Source organism: Argiope bruennichi, chromosome X1 (genome assembly GCF_947563725.1).
Source record: "Argiope bruennichi chromosome X1, qqArgBrue1.1, whole genome shotgun sequence".
NCBI lineage: Eukaryota > Metazoa > Arthropoda > Arachnida > Araneae > Araneidae > Argiope > Argiope bruennichi.
Window position 1 is genome coordinate 103,772,899 of NC_079162.1, and position 21,536 is coordinate 103,794,434.

Consider the following 21,536-nt stretch of genomic DNA (forward strand, 5'->3'; position numbering starts at 1 on the left):
TTTATCAAATTTAGGCTATCTTACATCATGGGACTGGTAAGAGATTCTTTAGTAGAATTTGCATTTCTATTAAAGAATGTAAAGTTTGTATGGAATACAGCTTGATGATCTTGTTCAGGCATGAAACTGTAATTAGAGGCAGATTCTAAAAAATCATCTATAAATCTATAATTAACGCGGTACTTACCAATGAAAAGGCAAAGTTCAATTTTCTTATCATTAAGGATATACAGGGTGTCTCAAAAACCTTAACCGCGGCTTTTATTCCTTAAATATTGACCGTAGACATATACTGTATATTACAAAATTGCGTAAAAAAAGGTGCAAAATGTTATGAAATCGATTAAAATTTCAGGGGATTAAACTTTAAAAAATATAGAATTTAAATTTTTATATGGACCCCGTACAAAAAAAATCCCCAACGAACTAAAATGACCATATTAGAGGATGGGGCACATGTACAAAATTTCAGAATTTTATCATGAAAATTCTCAAAGATACGTTAAAACAAAGTTGGTGAAGGATCAATCACAAATTAAAATGCAAATGTTTACAGCTTCAGTCTAATATACAGAATGCATCATAAGAAAATTAAATATGCTTGATATCTTTAGTTTTAAATACAAATTTTAAAATCTATGCTTCCAGAAAAATACTTTACAATTTTATAACATGAATTACAGAATATAAAATAGCACAGTCAGTGAACTTGTAAAAAAATCTTATGTAATCTTTCATTAAAGTAATTTTTCCTAGTGTAATCATTCCTTTATGTAACCTTTCCTTTAAGTTATTATTTCTACACATTTTTAATACTTTTGAACCAATAAATAGTAAAATTATTATTTATTTATTCAATCATTACTTTCTTTCTTAATTTGTATACGACCCCTAAAACAAGACCATCCGACATTATTTTTTCTCTTTGCGAATTCATATCCAGGCACCACAAAGTGATTGAAGTCAGCATTTATGTAGTTTTATATCTCAGAGACTTTTTGTGATAAAATGCTGAACTTTCGTACATGACCTTATTAGAGGATGCGACACATTTTACTCATTGAGAATTTTTTTGTACGGCGTCCATATAAAAATTTAAATTTTGTATTTTTTAAAGTTTAATCCCCTGAAAACTTTAATTGATTTCATAGCAATTTGCATATTTCTTTTTACACAACTTTGTAATTTACAGAATATGTCTACGATCAATATTTCAGAAATAAAAACCGCGGTCAAGGGTTTTGAGACACCCTGTAAATATATATGAGACTGGTAAAGTATAATAATACTGATTATGAGATTTAAACACTCTTGTGATTTCTCTCGTTGCATATGAAGAGTTAAAATCACGACATCCCTTTTCTATGACATCCAACAAGTCATTTATATCTGTAAATTTATTTTAACACCCCTTCCCCTATTCATTGCCGTACATTCGTTGTCAGCACTGCTATGTGCGTGGAATAGATTTTGTAGGCTCCGGCCACAATGTATTCAGACTCGAGGGAGCCACTTCTAATGCCAATGCGAAAAACAGACACTATAAATAACCAATATCAAAGGATTTCAGTTATGGCTCATTTTAAGCAATTCGGGGAAGAATAAGATAAAGTTCATCTTCTATAAATGGAAATATATATGATCATCTATGACCTAAAACTGTAAGAAAATATCCTTTCGAGGTTTGCACATTTTTTCTGGACCTCACGTCAAATATTATTATTAAAAACTAGAACATTGCATTTTAAAAGCTGCCAATAACATAGACATATACGCACATTTTCTGAAAAAAAAAATCGATTAATAAAAGGTTTATCATATCAGAAGGCTTAATGTATTACAATATTATTTATGTTGTTATGACACAGGCTAAATTTCAGAGCAGAATTTTTTATTTTTCATCGTTAGAAAAATACTTCACATTTTTTTTCAGGAATTCTAAGTTATGTATCTAGATGTATTTACAAAACTAGTGAACCTAATTTTTCAAGTCAAGTTTTTATTAAAAATATCTTCAATAACACGACTGGCTTCATTTTCATTATAAAGTTTAGGAGGATAGCATAAATTTAAATCTTCACTGTCAGAATCACTTCCAGATTCGTCGAAAAAATCTTCACTTTCTCTGATGGGACGAATATAATCAGATAAACCATATGAGGAAATATTTACAAAACTTTCTTTCAGCAAGGGTTTAGGCATGCTTGGTGAAAGGATATAACTAACAGAATCAGAATTTTCATCTGAAGAGTCTGAAGTTGTGGAAATTTCGACAACATTTTCAGATTTATCATGGAGATCAGTAAAATTCAAATCATTCTCAAAAGTTTCGCTAAGTGGTGTGATAATGCGAATATGAGAATCATTATCTACAGCTACTTGAACGTCTCTCATTTTCTCAAATAAATTTGTATTTTCAAATGATGATTCGTAATTAGTAACACATAATTTATTGCATACAAAACATTCACCAGAATCATGCATAAAATTTATAAGGTTATTCATTTCTTGCGGAAAAGTATAACATTTTACACAATCTAGCTGCAAACGATCGGGAATATATTCTTTACCTGCATGTGGAAAGCAAATTTTACAGATTTTTTTATTTTCGGCACCATTGACTAGTTCTAATAAAATGAATTCCGTGGCCCAGAGAAGCTGCTTTCTCCATTCATGATACGTCTGAATAGGAAGAGAATGCTTTTTATCTAAGGTATGGTACAAACCAGCAGATATTAAAAACATGATGACATCGCATTCATTGTACTTTTTTTTTACCCATTCCAATGGGTTACATTCATTCACAATTGGGGCATTATTAAATGGTTTCTCATCTGAGATCCATACTATGGGTAGTTCACCATAGATAGTGAAAACTTCCACATGACAGTGCTCTATCAGATACTTCACGAAAGCTATAACAAAGTCTTTATGTTCCTTGCAATCATGCGAATATAAAAGGAGAACCCGCCGTTTAGAGCCAAACCCTACAAAATCAAGAAATAAGAAAAATTAATAAATAATTCATATTAAAGCAAAAGGAAAAAAAAAGAGTTTAAAATAAATTTCTGAAAACGCACTTCATGAAAAATAAAAGGACAGTCTTTTTTTCTTTATGTAATTATGTTTTATATTTTTATCATGTTTTTCAAATTCTTATGCAAATTTATTTTAACAATATTTTCTTTAATTTCAAGTAAATATAAAATATCTAACCCCAATGCCAATTAAAAAATAATATATATGATTTCCACTATATAAAAAGTAGGACATTGGCTAATATTTTTATTTGGTTGATTGTCACAAATAAAAGAATACCTATATTCTTTTTCACTGATTTTGTCAAGAAGAGTTAACTTTGCCAAACGGAAATCTAATCTTTGCAGGATTCACTGCCAGACGGAATATTCGAAGTCATAAAAACTAATGGGATGATTATTCCTTACTAATACCTACGTATTTATTTCATTGTATTATTGTTCTTCTATTTTTTTTACAGAGTTTCAAATGGTATAAATTATTTCTGTTGTTATTAATATTTTATTTTTGAATAAAATAATATTAAAAGATAATAATATTAAATTAATAATAAATAATATTAATTTTGAATAATATTAAAAGTTATTGATATGCGAGAAATACTATTAAAAAACGCAATAAAAGTATTAGAAATACAAAATAAACTTACTTAATTTAGCAATATTGCGACGAAACAATTTCAGAAAAACTAAGGCACTGAAAATTAATAAAATAAAGATGCAGAGATATATGATCAGCCTATGATCTGAAATTAAAATACAATCATGTAAATAAATAATTTTCTATAAAAGTAAATTAAAATTAAACGGATCTTAAATAACTATATCAAATTTTAGAGATAACTTCATGTATTTCATGATTCTGATTTAATGCACACATACATGCATGAATTCCTGATGGCATATACTTGCATATAATGCTAGAGTTTTATGAAATTGAATATTCTCATCGAGATCTTAAAGGATTGCTTGAATAGCAGAAGATGCCCTTTCCTTTACAACGGTGGCCAGTCGCTTCCAATTTTTTTTAACTAGTAAAAAGTAAATTTTCCCCCAAATCGGATGATTTGAGGAGAATTTAGACAGAGTTTTTAAAATCAAGCTCTTCGTTTCAATTCTTCTTATACAATTTTCTTGTTTGGTCATTTTAACCAACACCCTATTTTAAAGCAATACGAGGTCTATTTTGGGATAAACAACATGAATTTTAGTCATATGACGAAGATGACACTTGACGCCTCCGACATTAAAAAACTAAAGCTTTTGAAAATAAATAAGGCACTTCTAATTTTTAAGGGATCTATAGAGTGTGGGTATTTATGATCTCTATATTAAATGTAGACGTTAACTTCTTAAAATCTAGCTCATAATGAGGAATAAACTTGTTTAAGAATATCATGTTTCCATCATCTTAACTATAACAAAATATTTATTTTAATCAACTGCGAAAAAAAACTGATCGCCTGCAAATAAAGCAAACTGGAGAAAGTAAACATTCTGTAATACAGTCACAGTTAAGCTGATGTTTAAGTAGAAATTATAATAATAATAATAGAGTTAACAATGCAAAATTAGCGAAATAAAAATTATGCAATTAAACAAACAGTTAACAAGTTAAAAAGAGTTTTTCAATTTCGTAGTTATCAATCCGCTATAGATCCTCATATTAAGCCGAGTTAAATAATATCGGTTCTTTTTTAATCTCTTTTATATACTTACAAACCTGTCGGAAAACGACATTAATTAACTACCATACCGCAGTTTAAGAAATTCGCAACAATATTTTATTTATTTTAAGAAGAAAACACTTATTAAATGCCATTAATTAAAAAAAAAATTGGAAAATCGCTGTTTATGTCATGTATTATACCTATATACCAGAGTTTCTATAAAACTTTTTCAATTGTAACCTCTTTCAATTGGAAATATATATATATATATATATATATATATATATATATATATATATATATATATATACCAAAACCAAAAAATAAATAAGATAATGGAGTATTTATTAATAATAAAAAAAAGAGAATTAAATTATAAAAATATTTGTTTTTCAGTTATGATGATTATTTACGAAATTACGAAAGTTGAAAAACCTGAAAGAAGAAAGTTTCATAAAAATATTCATGCCCTCGATATTTTTCAAGGTAAAACCACATAAAATTCCTATCTACAGTCATTTTGACAGTTTCATTTATTATAAATGAAAATAGTATAAATAAAAATAGCATGATAACGCATCATATTTGTAAAATGAATGCAATTCATGTACATAATGAAAGCTTTCCCTAAATACGGTGTTATTTTTTTAGCTAATATTTGTTTGTTGTTGTTACTAATGGTTCAGTAAGGTAGTATCATTTTTTATCTTTAATTAATATTAGTTTTCTCCAGTATGTATTAACTTTCCCAGCTTTATATTTTATTTTTTTATCATTGCCATAAAATAAATCTGATTTCTGCTAGCTTACATACAGGGTGGTTATAATTAAAGTGCAAGTGTTTGAAGGACTGTAAAAGAAAAACTACTTGGAGTATGTTGAAGATATTTGCTATATGTGATATTTACAACATTGGGAAATAAATTACACAATAAAATAAAATTAGTTCATTTTTTCGCAATAGATGGCGCTGCAGATTATTAAAACTTTGTTTTTGCTCTGCACTATGACAAAATGAATACCACTTCAATTTTAAAATCATTATGATGATAAAAGTCATATATCTTTAAGCAATAGCCATGTCTTTGTCAAAGGTAGAACGTGCTCTGTTAATAAAATGTTATTACCAAAAGAATAGCAATTATAGTGCTGCTTTGAAAGAATATCGCCGCCTTAAAGATTTGAGAAAAGGACCGATGTCTGTGAATGGCTTAAAGAAAATGATTAATAAATTTGAAGCTACAGGAGAACTGAAAGTGCTTCCTGAAACTAGAAGAAGAAGATCTGTGAATCAGGAAGTTGTGGAAGAGATTAGGGAGGCAATTTATTCAGAGTTCAGTGGATCAGCGACTTGTAAGCGCTAGAAGTGTAGGAAGGACTTGATCAAAACCATGGGCGACCGTACGCAGTCTTGCGCTACATTTTAACTCTATCCGTATACAATTAGAATTTTGCAGCACTTGCAACCAGGCGATACACAACAAAGAATTGATTTTGCCAACTTCATTCTTGCCGAAATTGATGAAGACGAATCATGGATTCGAAAGATTTTGTGGACTGATGAAGAGCATTTTACTTTATCCAGAAATGTCAACACCCAAAACTGTAAGATATGGGGCTCATGGGAAAACTCTTTCAATCAACGTTTGTTACAGTTTGGTGTGGTATGCCTGCTGACTTTTTATTGGTCAATTTTTTTTTTTTTTTTCTTTTCGAAAATCTTACACCAACAGTGCTAGTTCGTTGCACCGTAACAGGCACTAGTTACACTCAAATTTCAGAAAGTAAAGTGATCCCTGCTTTGCAAGACAGAAACTGCCTCGATTCAATATTATTCATGCAAGATGGAGCACCACCTCACACTGCTCATTCTGTTACACAACTGCTTCACCGAACTTTTAATGAGGATCGTATAGTTAGCAGATGTTTCCAAAATGCGTTGCCACCTCGTCCACCTGATTTGAATCCTTGCGATTTTTGGCTGTGGGGATATTTAAAAAATCGCGTCTATAAGGACAATCCAACACTGTTGTTGCTTTAAAAAACAGCATTACTAGTCATGTCCTAAAAATTCAGCAGGAAACATTAGGTACTACTGTGGATCATGCTGTTTTGCGTCTACAGCATTTGATAGGACTTGAAGGATCTCATATTGAACAAATACTGTAATACATTACTCATTTCAAATTTTAACAAAGAAAAATGTTATAATTATAATGTATAAAATATTGTCATTAAAAACCGCCACCTATGATAAAAAGATGAACTAATTTTTTTTATTGCGTAATTCATTTCCCCATGTTGTAAATATAGCATATACCAAATTTCTTGAACATACTCCAAGTATTTTTCCTTTTACAGTCCTTCAAACACTTGCACTTTAATTATAACGACCCTGTACATTGCATGATGACATAATGAATTATTTATTTAATTATTACTGATTTATCTACTTCTGTCTTTGTACAATTTAATTATTTATAATTAATTCATCACTAATTTATTTAATTTTGACTTAATATCTAAATCCATTAGCAATTTATTGCAGTTTTTTTTTTTTTAGAGCTTTCAGCTCTCAGTGGAAGCACAGAGAAAAATAGCATGCTTTCCTTCCGAGAAACATGAAACTTCTCGATGAATTGAATTTTATTCCAGCCCCGATTTCAGATGCATTTATCTTTACCATGTGGGTTTGAAGGAAAGAAAATACTAAAGAAAAGAGCAGAAACAAAGATATTTGAAATGGAGTTTTGAAATTAACTTTTTTAACCCCCAGCCCCCACTTATATATATTTATTCATTTCTTTTCTCTTCACGTCAGTTTGAAGTTTGTAATTAAATAGGAAATGGGAGAAAAAAAATGACAATACATAAAAATTAATTCCAATTCAACGATATTTACCTAAATTTTTATAAATTCTTCTTTTAAAAACCTTCTTGAGGTAGATAAAGATTTTTCTTAAATTTATATATATTCCAAAAAATGCGAGAAAAAGAAAAATATTAGAGAAAATTTATTTTGAGATGACATTTTTTAATAAAAACTAATAAAAAAATAGTAACTGCTCAGTAATTTCTAATTAAAATTTAACCAACATCAAATCAAAACTTCTAAAAATTGTTTTTGTTACCTAATTTCAAAACTAATGTAAGTTATATAGAAATGAATCTTTGCAAAGTGTAATGTTATAAGTCTCAGCACTTCTAAAATTATAATGTAAGCTCAAAATCTTCAACCTGCTCTGTTATTTAAATGAAATAATCGTTATATAACTTGGTAAGGTTTAATATTTTCTGGCTTTGAAATAGACTGACCAGTAATAGAAACAGGTTCAGGATGTATACTGAAATCCTAAACATTTGCCGAAATAACAATATTCTGATGAGGTTGAAACCATCGTCTTATCGTTAAAATAACCAGAAATCCACAAAATTAATAATAAACCTTAAATATGATGAAAATTTCTTTCAATTGATTATATCTAAGCACATGCTTCTAGGATAAAAAAAAATCTGGATTTTTTTTTTTTCTCCATAATTCTAGATTTTTTTTTTTTTTTTTTGGCATTTAAAAACACTTTGGGCATCAAATCAATTATTTTTAAAATACTTTCTATTAATTTTAGAGGAAAAAACCACAATAAATAATTTTTTAACTTAAATCTTTGAAAATTTTAGACCTTTTTTTCTTGCTATCAAAATAAAACATCACATTTAGAGAGTGCGCTGTGTGCGACACAAATGGAATGCGTATTGCTTGGTGAGTTTTCTTTTCTTTCCTTTTTTGTTAATACCCTTCCCCATTTTCCTAAAAAGAATTTGAAATATTAATTTTGTCCTGTTATTGTTATTACAGAAGACCATTTCCTCCCCAAAAGCATTAAACCATACCTATACAAAAAATCACTGTCGCTAACGTTTATTAGTTTGGAAAATTGCCGAGTTTTTTACTGCTAGAAGTACAGATTTAATACTGCCATTAATCGAAAACTTTACAAGTTGACTTAGCACTAACAGATCCGAAATAGATAACCAAATTCAGGTCTGGTGGCTACTTTCATTATTCGGATATAAGAAATTTATTCAAATAAGAAACTGCATTAAGTACTGCAACATTTTACTTATTTATCGCTGAAATTATGACATTCGATCATTCAAGATTCACTAATGCCACAGAAATTTTGACATTCGAGACAAGAAATAAAATCTTTTTGAGGCTACAGCAAATGCTTTTAAAAACAGTGCTTTAAAAAATAAATTCCATAAAATTTAATGATACCTACCAGATTTAGGTTTCTCAACAAGAAATATATCAGTTTCGGCCCAGCAACTTTCATGTAACCCCCAAATTATTGGTTTCACAGAAACTGAATAAGCACCGTCATCAACTGACGAAAATTGAGCAAACAACATGCTTCTGCTAATATCAGGTGTTATGTCTGTGATTTTTTCATTACCAGAAAGATTTTCAGTTAATTTTATAACATAGGATGATACATTATACAATTCCGAAGCTTGCGAAAATTTCACTTGCACTATTCCATTTTGCAAACTTCCACTAAACACCATGATGAGAGACTGCCACGTACAAGAACCTGTAAAAGGAATAATTTTTTTTTTTTTTTTTAGAACCTGAAGAATAATAAGTATACAAATATTCACAAAACCATTAAAATAAAAAAATTACCAGGATATTCAGTTCCAGGAATAAAAACATAATAGCTTAGTTTTTCTTTTAATGGTAAGGCTATAAAATCCATGAGCACATTTTCCATCCTATGTTCGACCATATTGAACAAGCAGTCATAAAATAAATTAATCTGAAATATTAATATTCTAAATGAAAAAGGAAATGGAAAATTGAAAGCAAATTACAATTTAATTATTATAAAAGAAGATTTTATTTAAAACAAGAAAAGGCAGTAAAACATATGTAAGATGTTTGATATATATTTGTTATTTAATACAACAAAATGGAAAATAAAAATATTAATGCTAAAGTCTATTCATTTTAGTCTGGATCAGAATTAAATTATTAAATAAGCGCAATAAGCAACTACCTAGTACAGGGGTCGGCAACCTATTGAAACGGAAGAGCCAAAAGCAACAATTTACAAAATTTTCTAGTTTTTAAAGAGCCACTAAAAATTTTCGATTTAATATTATAATATTTGCTTATATATATTTGATTTTTGATTTAAAATAAACGGATTTAAATACGGAATAATCTTTATTCATATAAAAACGCAAATATAGATAGTTACATCAATGAGAGAGTTTTGGCTTTGCATGCCTTTTAAAAGTTTGTTTAAATCTGGCTTAAGCTTGTTGTTTTAAGTTTCAAGCGCAACTCTAGATTTTTATTGGTTAATTGATTCTAAATTTACTTTTTATTATATCCATGTAAGAGAACGCTTGCTCACATAGATATGTCGACCGGAAGATCGTCAGCACTCCATATGCCAACTTCTTTACCTCACTGTAGCATTATGGATGACTATTCCATGCGTCGAATATGAGGGCCTCAAATCGCGGAATTTCTTTTAGAGCTACCCACTTGTGCTGCGTGATGTACATGCATTTCTGGACTTCCAACTTATCCAACTTGCTCTTAAGTTCTGTGAACTTGCCATTTCACAAGTCTTTGGTTTTCAAATCTAACAATTGCATTTGAAGTGTTCCAGCATCAATTCCAAATGACTCAATGTTAATCTCATTTGTATTTGTGTTGAAAGGATTTACTATGAATTTTTTCACGTGATTCATTAAAGTTGCGCGGGTAGACATGATTAAATTGGTTATTCTTGAGATTAAAAAATAATATTGCCATCCATCGTATCTTTCCAGCATTACATTGTTCATGTCTGAATAACAGTTAATTTTTGTTCGTGCACAAAAACGTATTCGCCTCAGACTCGAATGACATCTGAATATTTACTTATTGTAGCAATCATGATTTAAAAATTCTTTTAAGTAAGTGACTACACTAAAAAGTCTTTTTTTTGGCCATAATATCGATTTTATTTATTAATTATTCTGGATTTCTGAAGAGTTTCTTTTATAAAATTATTTGAATTTAGTTTCTAAATTCATTTTATACAGCTTCCATTATAAAAACATTTATTCACTCATTTAGAATATATCATTCACGCGCAATTGATACAAAGTAGAATGCGTTCTCAGCCAAGAATGCTTTAACATCGATTACACAAAAAGACACAGGACGACCGATTCCACCACCTGTGCGAAAAACCGTCACTGACTGCTACAACAAATTTAGATGATCTACTGCTACAACCTATGTTTTAACATATATACTAAAATCTACAATAAATTATAAACATATTTTTTTCTAAAATCAGAGAATTTATACTTTATGCATCTCTTAAATAATAAACTCGTATATCGACAAATTTTCAATGGTCACAAAAAGGAACTGAGAAAATTTCTTTACAAATATCCTAGGAAGTTTTCAATTTTTAAGAATGTAATGGAAACAAATTAGGGTTAGTATCTAAATAAAAGAGAAAATTAAGAAGTTGAAGAATTTTACTGAGCTAATTAATGCTTAACTGGCTTTAATTCAATGTAAAATTGCTTATTATATTATTTTAAAGCTAAACTGGATAAATTTGCTTGCTCCCCTGGCGGATTTGTCTTGTTATTCGTCGGTAAACCTCTGCCACTGGCTCTGTTGATTTTCCAAAAAGAATGATCGTCGAAATTAAAGAAACTGTTCATAAATTTAGAGAATATTATTCAGAGAATACTGAATCTGAGTTTGGTGATGAAATGGTACATTTTACCAAATGTAATGACAACAGTGAATACGAATAGAGTGATGAGCGAAGTTTTTCGAAACTGAAACTACTGAAAAACTGTAATAGATCATCAATAAATTACGAACACTTGAATTCTCTGATTGTTATGCACAATGAACAAGGTTCTGGATAAAATTGATTTCCAAGAACAAAATTTATATTAAAAAAATAGAAGAAAGTGTAACATGAAATTGTGCATAATACAATATAAATTGAAATATAAAATAAAAATTATTTTATAAAATAATTTTATTTTTTAATTTTTAAAAGTTCAGATTCTTTAATTCAACATTACTTACAATACATTAAAAAAGTTTTGACATCTTCTAAATATTTTTGTTATTTCAATTTGATACAAAAAGTTGTTACTTAAAAAAACTTTTTTATTGAAAAATAGTTAAGAAAGTCAATAATTTAAAAATAATTAATTTGATTAGCATAAAAAATTTAAATTAGTATTTTTAGTAATAAATTTAGTAACTTAAATTTAAAATTATTAATTAATATAAAATAATAATAGTATTTCAATCATTTATAACATGTAGAGTTACTGAAAAAAATTATAATTTAAATATGAAATTAAAATAAAAAATATATATCAGGTTTCTGAGAGTTGGGGCAGGGCAAAAAATGATCTAGCTATGAGCCTCTTATAGTCTTAATCTGACCTTGGTTTCAGCACATGCTGTTCTAAATCATCAAATCACTCTAAGCAAACCCACATTAAAAAAAAATACATCAAGGAAAATGTACATTTTTTCGCTTATGCATTTTCAAAGAAGAAAAGCTAGGGGAAGTTCATTTAGGATATTTAGAACTATCTAATATGACCATTCAACTAGATCTTTTGAAAATAGAAAATTTCTAATAAACGAACACATAATCTTTTATTATAAGGAATTAAAACGCATATTGCATTAAGTGGCATTTTGAGCTTAAAGAAAAATGTGAAGTGGTTCAAATATGAGGTTATCGGATCATAGAATGTGTTGTTTATAAATAAGATAGATGAATTTTATACTGTTAAACGTATGTGCAATCCGTTTTCAAACATGCAGAATATATCATTATTTAAAAATGAATCCTACTTAATGAAATTGCCTATAACAAGTTTCAATTTAAATATAAAGATAGAAATTACAGCAACATAATAGGTAGGACAAGGAAATATAATTCTGCAACTCACTATTAAATTTTGTAACAACTCAATGAAAAGTAAGTGTTCCAAACCCTTTCTTATCTAATTAACATATCATCAATCTATAACAAAATCTAAACCTAAGTGTCATTAAAAGAATAGAAAAAACTTACAGGAAAGTGTTTACTAATGTTTACATTCTGAAAGTCCAATATCCGACATATTGGTCTTGAAGAAGCTTTTGTAGATATTTTAATAACCAGTTCATCAATATCTGTAAAAGTGAAAATAATGCAATTCTTTAAAGACTGTAATAACAGCTACATAATTTTCAAAACTAATGAACAAATATAAATTCATATGCACACGTACAGAAATATATCTACAATGATTTATTTATCTATTTTTTCAAATCCATTTTTAATAGCTCACTTTGATCTGGACCATATGTTGACTACTCTGTTTTTTAAATAAAAAATTGACAGAGTTTCCACTCTTAGAGAAGAAAAAAAATTCAGAGCTTTTCAAGGACCTTTTCTGAACATACAAATGCCATAAAATTACATATTTTAAATACAGAAATGCAAATAATAAATTTAAATAAAATATTTTCTTTGTTAATTTTTAAATACAAGATTAATTTCTGCTTACTACTTCTAAATGCTAAAGGGAACAGCATTAAGGTTAATAAAGCTTACAGCTCAAAGTGGATTTCAAGATCACGACGCAATCACTTTACTACTAGCCATCATATAGCAACTACTAAAAAAGTCTGACTTTACAAGAACATTTACACATTAAATGAAACAAAATTCATTAAAAAATGTCAATTCCATAAGAATCACAAATTAAGAAATCTTCATTTACATATAAATAAATGAACTGGAAACAGAGGTGCCATTAAAATGTATTAAATTTTTAAATTACACTGTTAATTCCTAAAACTATTTAATTCTACTTTGCAGTGACAAACACTATTACCTTCTGTCTTTTCAACTATTTTGTTTGCAAATTTCTGCAAACTAAAAACTGTCTTTTCAATTTTTATTTTAAATCATTTAGTTAATCTGCAATGTGTTTCCTTTTCTCATACTTTACATATAACCTTTCGCAATAGCAATTTTTGCTTTCCTTTTTTTTTTTCTTTTCTTTTTTAACATACTTAAAGTAGGTATTCTTCTGCATATACAAGTTCTTTTACAATCTGAAAATTCTCCACTTCACCACATTTTTAAAAAAAATTCAGATGAAGTCAAATATTTTATGACACATATTTCTTCTTTAAGGTTTTCAACTTAAATGTTTTTATTTAAGAAAAATCCCCTCTCTACTATTGTTTGGTCATAGAATTGCATCATCAGAATCTTCATTACTTTCCCCAATTTCTATAAAAATTTTAAAATTATTATTTTGATAAAAATTTGTTAATTAGATTTCTAGATACTTCAGACTTCTCAAAATCTTCTAAACTGCAAGCTACATCATTCAAATTTGTTTAATTTCTATTAAAATAGAATCACATTCTTTTTCCTCATTCTTTCAAGGAACAGAAAGAGTGGCTTTCATCTTGTTATGGTAGTAGCACTTGTTCAGCTATTCTCGGAGATCTTTCTTTCTAGAAAATATATAATAGACAAGGAAATTATCTAAAATTTTATGAATGAAGGTATATACTAGGGCTTGATTTTAATATTTCAAATCTGTAGCCTGTTTTTTTAGAAACATATTTCTAATTACTTTGACTTTTTTGAATTTTTTCCCCAAAGAATCCAGTAACTTTTCTGATATTGACATACAAATCTTTATTTGAACACACAAAGAAATGTTATTTACTCTTTTTAAGCTTTCAAGAGCATCAATTTTCATGACAGTGAAAGTTTTCCAACAGTTAGTTGACCATTTTTTTCATATCCTGTATTAAAAATGAGTCTAAATAGGAGAATACAAAAAAAGATTGTATAATTTAGATAAATGATGAGGAAAGCCTCTATTTGACATATGGAATCTTTTTGCATTTAGAATTTGGTGTTATAAATTGCCATTTTCAATATACAATATCAAACTGTTTCTTATTTCAATTGCATATTCAGCAATGCCTACCTTCTCTACAACTGGTCCCAAAAAATTCTTAGGAAGTTACCTATTCTCAAAAGTTTGAAGTATAATCTTTTCTTCTCATTGTCAAACTTTTGAAAAAATAACACACATTTGACAAAAAATATTTTTAAAAATCATCATTTAGTAAAGACAAAATTTTCAATTAACTGATGGACTCTCCATCAAGATAGATAAAACCCTTCCCAAATCCATTTTTTTTTTTTTTTAATAGAACATGAAAGTCTCATAAAATATTGTCGCTGTGAAATGATCCATTAAAGTTGAAGCCACGTATTCAATTACAACCTCCTTTTTTGTTTATTTGCTTGTTCCTTTTCTTTTCTTCATTCCAAAACAGAAAGTGTACATTCTTTTGCCTTGTTTCACGAAATGATTGAAAATTCATCCAGAATTAGGCTATATACATTAAGATTAGCCAGATTCTTAAATAGAACATCTGAATGTATGGAACAATGCCAAATACAAATGCATCTTTACAAGAGCTATATGAATAGCAATAACTCTTTCCACACCTCAAAGACCATTTCGATTCTGCATCTAAGGTGTAAGAATATTATCTTCAACTGCTGTGCCTATTGAAAATTCCTTCCTTGTGTTGTAATCTTGCTTGCTACTTTAGTTCCCCCTTCTTTCAAACTGCACAGACAGAAATGATTAAAAACTCTCCCATATATATATATACTACTTTTCTACTGGTAGAATTCTCAAGGCAAAACTAATAATTCAGTTAGTATAAAAATGTATAAGTATAAAAATGACAAGTATAAAAATGTGAAAAAAATACATAACAGCCCTTTTATTGGTTTAAATTGTTGAGTTAACTCTTGAAAACAGACCTTTAAGCTTGCATTCAAACACTGTTATCAGTTTAGGATAAGAAAGGTGGGATATTGGTTTTTTGCCTTTAAATAAAAATGCTATTAATCTGAAAGAAAAAATTTAAATTGAAAAGCTATAGAAATTAAAACAGCTCATACAATAAATTGTTGAATGTTAAGATGGTTTAATTATATCAGAAATAAGTTTTTAAAAACCCTAAATTTGGAAAAATATTAAAATTTTTTCAATTTGAGGGAATATTTCTAATTCCGTTTAAAGATGTGTTAAACATGAAGAAATACCTCATAAACATTTTAGATTAGCATCAGCCTTACTTTTCAAAAAATTCACCTCTGATGACTGACTATAAATATTTTTCTATCCATTCGAATTCCCGGACAGAAGAAAAAAAAAAAAAAAAACTACTAATCAAAAAATGTTGTTCTATTATTTAAAATTGTACAATAATTGTGAAAAAACTGGTTAAAATAAAATAAAACTTTTTTAGTGGTGACTGTTTTTCGAAAAACATTAAATAGTAGTATTCTCGAGCATAATGAGCATTGGAAAATGTATTCAGACTTAATAATTGAGACAAAATATCAATTACAAATTAAATTTTCGCCTCTTTTTTTTTCTTTCTAAAAATAATTATTATAATGTCATTTGAAATCATAGAGCAACATTTTTAGGTGTAAAAAAATTTTTAGGTCAGCTAATAAAAAAAAATTGTTTGCAGATTTTGCTTATTTTTCAAGGTCTTTTCAAGGACCTAATGAAAAATTAAACGCTTTTCCAGGGCCCCATCTAAAGCAATATAAAAAAGATTTTCAAGGACTTTGGGAACCCTGATTGACAATGTCTTATAAGAGCAGTTATACAAACATGCCACAAAGTATGCCTAGAGTATAACTGAACTGAAGCCAGCAGTTCATCCTACAAACTTTAACAAGAGAACTGGACAGCAAACTTGTAGCAGGTCCAAATACAAATCTTCAGTGGAACTAGATATGCTATCACCTATCTGGTCTTGAATTTGAGTCCATCATCAGATGCATTAAATTTTGCATCCAGGTTATTTGCAGCAACTTCAATTCAATTCAGATTTAAGGATAAAAGCATATCCTTTCTGGCCAATGTACCACATAAATGCTTAAAAGAAAATACTCTGCTTTTACAAGTAGTTTGTGGAATAATTGGAACCTGTTCAATGCTAATATTAAAATATCTTTCAGTATACTTAGGTATTTCAATTGAGAAAAGAAAGTTATATACAGTGTTCAAAAAGCCTTAAACAAACTTAAAGGGTAGGTACAATGGCTTACAAATCATATGCACCATGACAGATGAAATGGCAAGAAGAAAGCAGCAATAACAAAATTTTAGTGTACTTACTTTTTAGAGTACAAACTTTTAGAGTGAAGCAAACTTCAATAGTTTATATTCATGAAATGTGTTGTGTTATTGTGAATTTCTATTCCAGTAAAAATATGAATAATTTTAATTTAATTCAAGGACAAAGAGTCATCTCAATGACATTAGTTCTCTATAGCAGTATAGCTACATTCAGTTTTGAAAATTACTTGTTTCTGTATACTTGACAACTTTTATGCTTGTTTTTGAGATTTTTGATTCAATCTTTATCCTAAAAATAGCATTTATCTTTAAAATATGGTTTTAACAGATAAGTAAAAATTTTAGTATTAAGAAACTTACCAGCACTATTAACTGTAAATGTAATATTAATAGCTGAACGCACAACAGACTTGGGATAGACAAATAGTTCTGCTATATAAGGAACAACCGAGACATTAAATTTGGATTCATCCTCAGATCTCAGCGTCTCTTCAGATGATTCTTTAAAATTGTAAAAATCTAAACAAACTGAAATTTTTTTTAAATTAATAAATAATAGGAATTAAATAAACAAAGCAATACAGCAACCTGCCTACAAAAGTGAAAAATTGTATTCAAAAAGGAAGTTTTAAATGGTTCAATAAACATCTTTTGATATTCTATGTTTTCGTGGAGTAGATAAATATGCAATACATTTTCTAAGAATATTTTAATAGGTATCCACATTGCTTTGAATGTATTTTTATAAATAACTGTGTTCAATAATTCACATGGTATGATTTCTTTTTCTCTTGGCATATAGAAATAAAACAAATTGCTTAATTAAATGTGAAATTCAAAGCTTATGAAAACTAATGACATTAACACAATTCAATGTTTTAAATGCATTAAAAAAAAAAAACTCCAAATGATTAGATGAAGTTTAAAATGAAATTGAAGATATAAATAATCAATAAACTAATTAAAACTGAAGATTATTTAATGAACTTGAAAAGGTGTTAATTGTATTTAAAAATGTTTTAAAATATTTTTTTAAGTTGTTCATTATGATGAAATGATTATTTTGCCTAATTTGAGAAAATGAATATCATAATATGGTGAGATTTTATATTGAAAATGTATTTTATAACATTAAAAAAAAACACAAAATCCCTATGTTTTTTCATCATATAAGCTATAAAAAATGTCGTTATGACCTATATTTTTATAATTACTTCCAAATATATTGGAACAGAAGTAAAAAATAGCAATAAATAACAAATTAGTGAAATGTAAACGTAAGAAAATTTAAAAACTTAAAATGAAAATAAAATAAAGGCACATATAATGAAGATATTTATTTAACCAAAGTATTCACATAATATAATACTTGATTATGTTTAATTATTTTTTAATTGTTTACTTCATCTTTTAATTATTTACTTCATTTTTTAATTGTTCATTTTAAAGTGCATATTTAATTAGTATTTCATTATTATGAAGATATACAATTGAAAATGGTAACAACTATAACAGAAATTATATTACTGAAGGATTTTGTAGATATTTTGGGATAGAAAATACAATGTCTATTTCAAAATGAAGATCATTTATGAGGTATAATAATTATAATAAAAATTATAAGAATAATGAATACTTTTTCTAACATTTATTTTGAAAAAAATAAGCATGCTTGTATTTTAAACTTCATACATAATACAATAGTGTGGCACAACAAAAATGGTGGTATTTTCCATATATGTCAATATGCTTTATAATCTAATCTTATTTTTTAATAAGAAATGTATCTCTTATTATAGCATATTTGTAATGTCAAAAAACATACACACAATTGTATCGAGAATTAATATATACTTTTTATTTATTATTTTATACATGGCTTAACTTTTCACTAATAATGTAAAAAATTTTGTAATATTGTTACATATAGTAGTAAATTTGGTTGATAAAACCATAACCTTCCATAAAATTCTCAGTAAATATGAATTCTTGAAGATGGTATTGTAAATAAACAGAGCAATTTTAATAACTAAAATTAAACATACCTGAAGTGTTATAAATCTTACATATGTCCTTCTTAAAATCTGGAAACTGTAATAAAAAAAAAATAGATAAACATATGAAGAATACCAGAAAAAATTTCAGTTTCGAACTTATCAGTAAAACTGAAGGTATGACTGAAGTCAATAATACAACAAATTCAGATTGCAATCATTGTCAACCTTATGGAATCATCGAGCAAAAGTATATTAATAAACTACCTTAGGATTCTGATGAACAGACAAGAAGTTTTACTAATTCTTTTAAGCAAATACAGGCCTTATTAGGTATAGTATTTATTAACAAGTACATGGAAGGCTTTTTATTAAAAAGAGAAAATATATCAGCATACAAATATCATAAATGGAAGGATGGTACATATTATTTACTAACAACCTAAAAAGATAAAAAGAAAAATGGATCTATTTTCAAAGAACATTTTTTTCCCTTACAACAATTTATTATCCAAGCGTTCACTTTTTTTTATATGCAGTAAATAATAGATTATAGATACTGTATATTAAAATAAATGCTCTTCATAAATTATAAAACATTTTAACATTTAGTATAAATGAGCCTAACTCTCTGAATCTGAAAAAAATAAATAAATAAAAAAAAAATGGGTAACTATGTAATAAAACAAATGATACTGGCAAATTCAGAAATGAGAATACAGAAATGCTAGAACATTTATTATGCAAGTTTTTATAATTACATATAAGCATGGACTTATAGTAGTAGAAAATATATGCATACGATCAACGGAAAAGTTAATTAAAAATAATGCAAGCCTTTTATTAATGAGAATATGAAAGCAGCAACATTGATCATCAATGAAACATTCATTGTAAACTTTACATGTATTAAAAACCCCGATATTTATATATATATAAATGCGTGTGTATGAATGTACCTGAAACGAACAATCATTTTCATGACATCTACTGCTTGGGTAAGGCACAGAACTGCTCAATGATATGATTAAAAGTACGAATACAGTGCATATATATAATAAAAACATTTTAATTATCAAGCAGGAACTAATTTTAAAATACCACAATATTCCTTAGTAATAAACGTAAAGAAATGATGTTTTAAAGGAGAAAATTGTTTTCGAGAAAAATTTATTTTTTTCATCTCATATATTTTAATTCTGAAACCTTAATTTTATTTATGATGGTTTAGTCTCTGTTACAGATAACCAAAGATCACTTTTACTTTCGAAACTCGATATCATGAAATGTTGTTTACATCCTGTTTAAATACTTAGTGATGCCAAATGTCACTACAAATATTAGAGTGGAAAAGTGAATTCAACTAAAAAAATAAATAAATGAAAAGTGCTGATTCTTTTCGAAAATTATTATCAAGGTATCATCTAATTAATATTTAATACGTTTATATAAAGTCTACATATGCATCCTACTTTAAACTGAAAACAAATTATGAGAAGTATCAAAGTAAAAATTTTGAGTTTTTTAATAGCGTATAAATTTGCGATAGCCGGCCGGCTTTTCCAAAGATCGACTATATCTTGCATGTGCTAAAGAATCGGTTCTTTCGTACGGTGGTAGAAGAAAATCAAGCATTCAGCATATCATTCGTTAACAGAAAACAAGCATTAGAAACCAGCATTTCTTTCCAGAACTCATTATTTTGCATGCTGTTCGTATTTTTTCTCATTAAAATGAATTCTTTAAATCTTTTTATAACATCAAATATTTTTAGATATAATGGGCTTGTATTTTGTATTGTATTTTTAGATATAATGGAATTGCCTTTATAAAATTTGAATTCTAATTTTTATTTATGCATTTCCTTAAATATAACTAACAACCTCATTAATTTAGATCTTGATTCTCTCCCGTAAAAGCTTGTTTATAAATTATAATCTTTCTAACAAACACAGAAAAATGCATAAAATTGTATTATTCGTATATTTATATTTACATGAACAAAAAAATATTTATATAAATCTGTATTTTTCAAATTTGACCAGTCCAGTCCAGTCCTGACCCATTGACCAGTCAGTTCCTGAACTGAACCAGTAACGGAAGCGCGGAGCCTGACAATAATGAACGATTTGTCTGTATTTACCAATGAGCAGCCTTATTCGAACTGAGTACCTTACTACTTTTAGCTGCGTGACTGTTTGTACTTTGACAGATGTCGAAACTTTTCTTATCAAAATATTTTTTTATCGTGCGTGACAGAAGCAATTCCTTTCATAAGTTACCGTTACATGTGCCATTTCCATTTATTTTATTGGTAAGTAAAGAATACAAAGTGAAATCTTTTAGTTTAACTTTATCTAATTAATTAAATTATTATTATTAAATATAAAATTAAAAAAAATAAAATTATTTAAATAATTTGTTAAAAAGCACATTAGAACTACTCTGTTAATTATTAGAATTAAGAAATTTTATTTTCATTAAACTTTTAAAAATCATTAATCGCCATTCTCCCCTTTTCATCGGAAGGGGAGAATGATAAATACACATTCATGTGAGAATTGTCTAATTTTTAAAATGAC

At 27.5% G+C, this 21,536-nt stretch overlaps 2 protein-coding genes across 2 annotated transcripts in view; one reads left to right on the forward strand and one right to left on the reverse strand.

Annotated features, from left to right (window-relative positions):
* Positions 1-1,894: 1,894 nt before the first annotated feature.
* LOC129958140 (uncharacterized) lies at positions 1,895-20,252 on the reverse strand. Its single transcript, XM_056070358.1, has 8 exons — positions 19,914-20,252; positions 19,006-19,051; positions 17,321-17,488; positions 12,841-12,941; positions 9,396-9,528; positions 8,992-9,303; positions 3,689-3,784; positions 1,895-2,987 (listed from the first exon to the last, which is right to left on the reverse strand). The coding sequence occupies exons 1-8, from the start codon at positions 20,019-20,021 to the stop codon at positions 1,987-1,989; spliced, it is 1,965 nt and encodes a 654-aa protein (XP_055926333.1). The 5' UTR covers positions 20,022-20,252; the 3' UTR covers positions 1,895-1,986.
* Positions 20,253-21,165: 913 nt separating this feature from the next.
* LOC129958141 (N-acetylgalactosamine kinase-like) overlaps positions 21,166-21,536 on the forward strand; it is a 44,429-nt gene continuing 44,058 nt past the window's right edge. The window contains exon 1 of the mRNA XM_056070359.1: positions 21,166-21,268. The gene's annotated coding sequence lies outside the window, so the exon portion shown is untranslated. The remainder of the gene's footprint in view (positions 21,269-21,536) is intronic.

Bases quoted from the DNA above. Each gene is read 5' to 3' on its own strand.
- LOC129958140 (XM_056070358.1), bottom strand. From the start codon at position 20,021: ATGTTTTTATTATATATATGCACTGTATTCGTACTTTTAATCATATCA. The intron at 12,942-17,320 runs GTAAGTTTCTTA...TCACTTTTACAG, and splicing joins ATTTACAGTTAATAGTGCTG to ATATTGATGAACTGGTTATT. The intron at 9,529-12,840 runs GTAAGTTTTTTC...TTAATATTTCAG, and splicing joins ACATTAGTAAACACTTTCCT to ATTAATTTATTTTATGACTG.